The sequence below is a fragment of the Nannochloropsis gaditana genome, assembly GCF_000240725.1.
Source record: "Nannochloropsis gaditana CCMP526 unplaced genomic scaffold scaffold980, whole genome shotgun sequence".
NCBI lineage: Eukaryota > Eustigmatophyceae > Eustigmatales > Monodopsidaceae > Microchloropsis > Microchloropsis gaditana.
Window position 1 is genome coordinate 791 of NW_005802973.1, and position 7626 is coordinate 8416.

At 51.7% G+C, this 7626-nt stretch overlaps 2 protein-coding genes across 2 annotated transcripts; both read right to left on the reverse strand.

The window, feature by feature from the left end:
- Positions 1–2329: 2329 nt before the first annotated feature.
- NGA_0339802 (uncharacterized protein) lies at positions 2330–4104 on the reverse strand (the record flags this gene model as incomplete). Its single annotated transcript, XM_005853277.1, has 2 exons — positions 2330–3496; positions 3925–4104. Coding segments are annotated over 2 exons (1347 nt in total), but the record flags the coding sequence as incomplete, so codon positions are not given.
- A 1099-nt stretch (positions 4105–5203) lies between these two features.
- On the reverse strand, positions 5204–6731 carry PHOD (alkaline phosphatase D; the record flags this gene model as incomplete). Its single annotated transcript, XM_005853276.1, has 4 exons — positions 6469–6731; positions 6017–6250; positions 5297–5918; positions 5204–5241 (listed from the first exon to the last, which is right to left on the reverse strand). The coding sequence occupies exons 1-4, from the start codon at positions 6667–6669 to the stop codon at positions 5204–5206; spliced, it is 1095 nt and encodes a 364-aa protein (XP_005853338.1). The 5' UTR covers positions 6670–6731.
- Between the last annotated feature and the right edge of the window lie 895 nt (positions 6732–7626).

Sequence of the window (7626 nt, forward strand, 5' to 3'; positions counted from 1 at the left end):
TTTGACGCGGGAGGGCTGGTCGTGGGAAGCTAGCCGTGGGTAAGGGCGATGGTGGCGGAGAAAGCGGAGGTGGAAAAGGAGGAGGAAATGGTGCAGCAAGAATAGAGGGGTCCTTGGACAGATAAAAGTTCTGATCACTATCGGCCGTGGTCGCGTCGCTCTGGCGAAAGGCTTGAGCCAGGCCGGCATCAGCAGGAGCAGTGGTCATGAGGATCGGGGCGGACGCCGAGACAGGACCTCCACTTTCCTCCACGCCACCATTGCCACTTGAATTTGTCATAGGTACGGTGACTTGCTCCATATTTCCGCACCGTAAAATAACCATGGGCCCCGGCATGAGAGGCAACGCGGGGGAGCGGAGGGAGAGGAGGCCTTCCAGCACGCTGTCCAAGGGCGCATTTCCATTTGTCTTCTCAGTGATAGTCTCAAGTACCGTAACGGGAGAAGTAATAGCAGGCGCATTCGAAATTCTGTGGTGTTGTGAAGAGTGATGGTATGCGCGGTGTGTTGTCGGTTGGCATGAGGGTGATACATGTCTTGTTATGAGGATGCTGCTCGGCGCAAGCGTATCTTTAGTAATGCGAAAAGGTTTGAGTTGAACACAATCAGCCCAACGGATAATTGGAGCGCCGAGCACATATTCTATGACATTCAAACACAATGACTTTAATAAACTTTTACTTCGGCTTACATACCTGTCTGTGGAGGAAGGAGCAGATGCGGGCGGGGGAGAAGGACAACTGCCATCTTGGCCGCCGGCACCAGTTGAAAGGATGACTGGAAATGTCGCGCTCATTCTTGGCTTTTGTTTTCCTTCAAGTGCTAGAATGAGCTATTTACAAGCGAAGAGGCGTGTGCAGCGGCAAAGACTAATGAAAATTGCGGCCCTGGTCGAGCAGTGTCGGGGATTCATCCACCTCTCGCTTGTGCATGCTCTGCTCGTGGCCAAAGCAATGCCCACTTCCTTGCAATATTGCTGTACAGCGGCCAAAAACCGTGAAATGTGGGAAGTAAGCGCAAACTATAGAGCGTGATTCAGCACGAACTACTTCCGGGCGTCTCTGTTCACCCATTCTGTCGCCTCTCAGCTGACAGTCCAGGCCCCTGACCTCCCTGAGCGAGCGCGCCCGCGCCTTGACAAGGGCCACGTACTACCCCCGGCCCATGTGGGAATCAATAGCACGCGTGCTTTTGATTAGAGAGTGACGTGACATGCCATAGCCATGGCGGTTCTAGATCTTTGACAAGGTCAGAAAGTTTTCGACGAGCCGTGCGCCTTCGTTGCGCGATGCGAGTCCTCATTTCATTGACTCTCTTTGCGTTCAGGGGCAGGACCACGTTCCGAAAGATTCTCGGCGGGTGAACACCGCGCTTCTAGACGAGGTGGTGTATCACATAGGGAGTGATCTGGGGGGATTCGGAATGTGAGTGGGAGCATGGCAACCACTATCAGGCACATATTTCTAAAAGAGAGATGCGGGGTGAGATGGTTGTTGGGGTATAGATTAGAACGTGTGAAAGCTAAAATTGCTCTTGCCCTGTGAGAATCTTCTCAACTTTTTGGCTAAGCTTTAAAAAGAAAAGGGGCTCTGAAGAACATATTACTCCGCTCAGTAGTCTTAAGCTAGTTATAACATCAAGTTTTCAATATGAGACACAATGGTCCGTTTCGCGTGTCCCTTTTAGCTCTTTTCCCCCCATTTCACGTCCCGCCCGATTTGCTAGTGTGCGCTTTTTCCTGCGGGTTTCACGGGAACACACCTGTAGGCTTCATGCCGCTTTTGGCCAACCACACCGACCAAGTTCTTTCGAAAAGATAGAAACCTCCCCATCATCATCATCATCACCATCCCCAATATTTACCGTGGCCCTTGTCCACGTCAGCTTGTGGCAAATCCCTCGCCGTTTTCCAAAATCAAACAATGCGCCCTCGTCGTCTCCACCATGCTCTTACTCCTAAGATTACAGGAAATTACGACCGTAAGAAGTACACCAGGCGAAAGCCTTATTTAAATCTGATCACCACATCCTTCAAAAATTTTTCATTGATCTCCCGGCCACGCGTGGATGCGCGGCGCTCTCCGAGGTAGAGGCATCCATCCACATTCAGGTCCTTCGCTCCACCTCTATTTCGTGGCCAATGTCTGACTGTACTTTATGTACTCATCAATTTCCACGTCTGACTCCCTTTTCAGCCTCCTCACAGCGCAACCCATTCTTTCGTGAATTTCCTTATCCTAAAATAAATGCCCCGAAGACGCGATCCCTGTCGTCTGCTTTTCCCTGTATGCCCTCTTTCGCCCCCATCTCTTTGTAGCTCCCCTCGAACTCAATACCGTTCCGGAAAGACAAAGGCCCCCTGGCTCGGAGAAAAGATAGCCAGTGCCTGCGGAGGCATCCCTTCTGTGGTGGCCTCGTTTGTCGAGGAGGGAAAGTCGAAGGCCAAGCTAGGAGACATGAGGCTATTGGCCCCCGGCGTCAGCAGGGAAGGCTGGGCATCCGCGTTCTCGAAGCCGTTGAATCGGCTGCTCCCCGTCAAGGTCCCATGCGGTGTCATGGTGAAGGAGAAGCCAACCCCCATGTCGTCCGTCATGTCTGCCTTGATCACCCCCAAGTCCGGGGCGCTGCCCGTCGGATGCAAGGTTAGCTCCGTTCTGGTGCCCTGCGGCTGGGAGTACGACCCAGGCGTGGTAACGGTCAATGGCAGGGCTAGCCGGTGTGGATGCTGCTGCTTGTGGCTGAGCTGCTGCTGCTGACTCCCCGCTCGTTCCCATTGCATGTGGCTGCCCGCCCCCGCCCGCGGGGCATGGGCCTGGTGTTGGTGACGAGGACCCGCGTACCCATCCCTGTGCTCTGGATGGTGGACCTGCTTGTTGGCTTGGCCGTGCTCGCGCGGGTGGCGCGGCGACTGGTCGCTCTCCGCCCCTTCCTCGTCCCCATCCTCCATTTCCTCCCCGTCGTCGTCCTCTTCGTCCTCGTCCTCCTCTTCCTCGTCATCCTCCTCGGCCAATATTGCCCCTGCCTGCTGCTGCTGCTGCTGCTTCTGCTGTACTTGACGAGCGGCCGCCCTATGTCGGGAATCAACCTCCTGGGCTCTCTGCACAAAATGAGCAATGGCGGGGGTGTTGAGGCAGTGATCCGAGAGAAGATGGACGGCCTCCTTGAGCAAGCGACGGATGTGCTCGTGATCCGCCAACAGGACCGGACAGCTTAGCAGCGTGTGGTGCATGAGGGCATGCGCGGAAGGAAACACGGCTTTGCACCCTCCGTGGTGGCACATAACCGGCGGGCGGGAGGTGGGCATCGTGTGGGAACCATGGTAGGCAGTGACAGCCGAAGACACTTGGTGCTGTCGAGGGTAGTGCTGCTGGGCCACGCCGTGAAGGTCTTGTCCACCCGTGACCCCGACCCGGCCCGAACCCGGCATGCCCCCGTCCCCCGTCGTTCTCGCCAAGTGGTGGCCTTGAGGCAGGCTGGGGCGCGTGGGTGTCCCCATCGCGGGGGCTCCCGGCTCCCCCATTACCTCCTCATGCTGCGCTATATGGATCTTGAGGGAGCTCTTGGCAGTAAAGGACTTCTCGCAGCCTATGTACGTGCATCGAAAAGGCTTGTCTTTCGTATTGCGTTTCCAGCGAAGGTGGGAATGCTCGTGGGAGCGCATGTGTTTGGTCAGATTTCCACTTTGCCGGAAATTTTTGCCACATCCGGGGTACTTGCATGGAAAAGGACGCTCGCCTGTGTGTATTCGGACGTGCTGTACAAGATTCGAGGACTGTTCAAGGGATAGCGAGTGTAGGATCAGGGCGACAGTGAAGATTAGGTGTGAGTGCGGCTCTATTCATAGTCTCAAAGCAACGATGGAGGTCAATCGCGCGTCGCATGTCCCACCTCTGGCTGTCCAAGAAGAAATATTCGCAGGCGTACCTTGGTAAATGCTTTCCCGCATCCTTCATATTTGCATTTATACCGACGAGGAAGCTGGCTGCCTTTGGAGCTAGTGACGTCCATTTGGAAGAAAGTAGATAGACGGCAATACAAGAAACTCGGTGTCCGTGTAATGAGAAACAACCCCAAAAAACCGATTGGAAGGACAACAAATTTCCTGCGAATGTATTTGTAGGCATAAGGTATGTATGGTTTGTGAGTACTGACGCAAAAACAATCAGCGGAGAACTTCGAGAGGGATGAGGCGAACAGGGCATGAATCCAGACCGCGGCCCATACAACTGCACGATATTTCAAGCGCGGTTTATACTTTTCCCCTGAGCTTAATCGTGCTTTAAATCAGTGTCTATGATGTGCATTAAGGGGGGGGGGTGCAACTAAAGTGCTCATGCATCCTCGGGGAGGCCATGGTCGGGGTCTTGTGCACAAGGGATCATTCACGGGGTTTGTCACGTCGAAGACCAGGGAACAGTCAGTAGTCGAGCGGGCCTTCTCAAGAAAAATCTACCAACTGCTTCATGAAAACCGCACGAACAAATAAAATGATGCATCTATTTATCATTCTCAAAAAAAGATTATAACCATTGACGACATTCCGGGGACGCAATCCACGTCCTGAAAGGGACTCGAGTGAGGGAAGAGGTAGAGGGCGGAGGCCGGAGGATGCGAACAAAAACCGAGGAAACCGTTATTTGAAATTTTAAAAGCCCCCGGGTTATCCATGTCAAAGTGCTTTCTTGGAACCTAAACGTGTAGAGGGGGGGCATTTGTCGCAACGCACTGTATACAAACTTATTCACGCGTGCCTTTTAAAAAGATAGCGGTGGGAGAAACAACTGAAAAATAAAATTTTCTTCTTCCAGAGGGACAACGAGGTTAGACCCGATGTTGCGTGGATCCTTTTCTTTCTGTTCTTTCTTCACGGTTTGGCGCGACAACTGTACAAAGCCCAGCTTTTGAGTAGGTGTGGCTTTCGATTATGCCTCCTTTTTTGCCTGTCTAATCTTTCTGTCTCTTCCCTCGTCCTTACTGCAATGGCGTTTCAACAACCACCTGAAGACCCATAGCACTCCACTGGCGAGTGAGACAACACACAGGAAAGCGAATATAAAGAAGCTGAGATCATTGTTCTCATTAATAGACCATGGTTCACCTAAATAGGCGCCCGGAGAGCTTCCATCAAGCCGACGGAAAGTTTGAAGAACAGCTTCCCCACGTTTGTTCCGCACTCTAACCCAGGCTTCTTGTTGCTCCCAGTCTAGCTCAATGGTTCCATAATTAAGGCCCCCGAAAAAACTGGAAGGTGTCAAACGGTGTCGATCGTAGCGATCCACCGCCATCTCACACGTACCCATGGTGGTGGCGAAGCACGTATGGGTCATTCCGCTGCTTGTTACCTCCAGGGCCTCCTTCTTCCCCTCCTTCTCCTCTTCTCTCATCCCTTCACTAGGTGGTTGCGTCACGAGAAGTTCTGCAAAGTGTACATCCCCGGAGAGGATAACCAATCCGCGGGGCCGATGCTTCCGCAAAAGTGCAAGCAACCGACTTTGTGCGGCCGGGTAGTGGCCCCACCCCTCCGCAATGGGATTCACAGATAAGACCTGAACGGTAGAGACAAGGACGTGAAAAGAGGCCTCTGAGCCTGCCAGTTGTGCCTCCAGCCATGACCACTGCTCGGTCCCCAGCATGTCGCCGTGAAAGCGTCCGGTGATGCCCAGGAGGACGGCAGCCCATCGCGTAAGCGCTAAAAGATAGGGCTTCACAGGCCATAAAAGATTAGCTACACACTCTGGTACCACAATGGCTGGCTCGTCGCTCAAGGAGCGGACGTCCAGGAAAATGATTTTAACTTGGCGCGGTGGCTCTCCAAAGACGTGAGCGGAAAACAATCCCAACCGAGATCGTCTGGGAGAATCTTCAGAAATATGTCCAAGGAAGTCTAAATAAGCACTCTGGCGTTGAGGGGTATAATTCTAGAGGAAAAAATGCGAGAAATCGATGGGAGGGAGTGAGAAGTCGATCCTTTTCGGAACACTGGTACAAACATCTCATTGTTCCTCTGGACACGCACCACTTTATGGCCATCATTCGTAGACATGTCATGATCATCATATACGCCTTCGACTATTGCACCCGAGCTCAGCAGTCGTTGGTAGCCTTTATTTTTCAGCTGGCGGGAGTAGGCTCTCCGAAGGTTGGCGTCATTGTCACCTTCCTTTTCTTTGACGTACACGGCGTCACCCAGCCACAGATACGCTTGAGGATGGAAGTCCACAATATTGTCCCATAAAACATTGGTCCGCCACTGTATAAATGAAGAATCAAGGTGTATCAATGTGGAATGCCAATCACGAAGAGAGAAGGTCGTGATGCATCGCTGCATCTTGCGTACCAGGTGATTGCTCACAAGACAATTGATTCCGCACAGTCGTTACGCTTGTCAGTGGAAGAAATTTGCTTTCTCAAATCATTTTGTTCTAAATTGCTTACTGTGTACTAGAATGAAAATCAATAGAGGCTTACCTGTTTGTTGCAAGAGCCAAATGCTACTCGAGTCAGCGTCTGATTTTCGTAGTGCCCATCGAACTCTGCAGCCATCTGCTTCATTGTGTCACCTTGTTCCTCAGCGAGACTGAACAGATGCTCTTGCAACATAAAAGTGGAAAATATACTCAAAACGAGCATCAGACCAGGCATTCGTGATGACATCACTGCGGCTGCCATGAAGTAAGGACGCCCTTCTTTTCTACGGCGACGACCACCAGACACTATGGCTGCGACACCTGACGAGAAATATGTTCGAGATCAGTCACCATTTCTTTGTTGCCGGTGCGAGCTGATGGGCTCTGGCTGCCAGAGGCCTGGCGAATAAACAACATTCACAGATGGGCTTGTTGAGTGAGACGAGAACTACGCGAGGAAAAAATTTAAAAAGCCGTTACCATCTCCTTTCCCCTTCACATCAGCAAACGCAGGCACATTTTCCCCACACACGTGCGTTGATATTTTAAACACCGCGTTTATTTTAGAAGCTGGAGCATATGATTCGACATTTAACACGGCTTGATCTATTTAAGGCTTGCTTCTGAAAGGCATCTCGGACCCGCTGCGAATAATTCCTTGCGGAGACTGCAATTCCTATTTCCTTCCTTCATTGCCTTGCGGTTTCTACAAAGAAAACAATTGATGAGAGCTCATAAATGTTAGCAGCCAATTCTTCATTCGTTGCTTGATTTGCCCGTTCCATATTGATGCCTTTTCTCAGCTCTAAATCTTAATCCAGATCACCGTTGTGGACGACGTCTTAGCAACATGCGGCTAAAATTGAAACGTAGAGGCTGTTGTGGTCTAACTTCTTTCTCGTCCGCATCCATCTATCTTTGCTCCACCGTCGCCTCTAGGCTTTGACTTTGTCGCAAGTATTGTTAAGCAGACATAGCGATTCACTTCGTTTTTGTCCAGACCTTCTATGTGTGCCTTCTAGTTGTCAAGTAATGCATTCCTCCCAAACATTAAATATTGTTTAACTCTTCTATGTCATCGTCCTCTTCCTCATCATCATCATCTTCGTCTGCCGTCTCCAGCCATTGGAACCAGGGCGTGGTCTGCACAACCGCTTTTCGCTTGTTTCCCTCTTCACGGTCGTCGTCACGCCACCCGGTGAAGGCTGCCTCGTCCAAT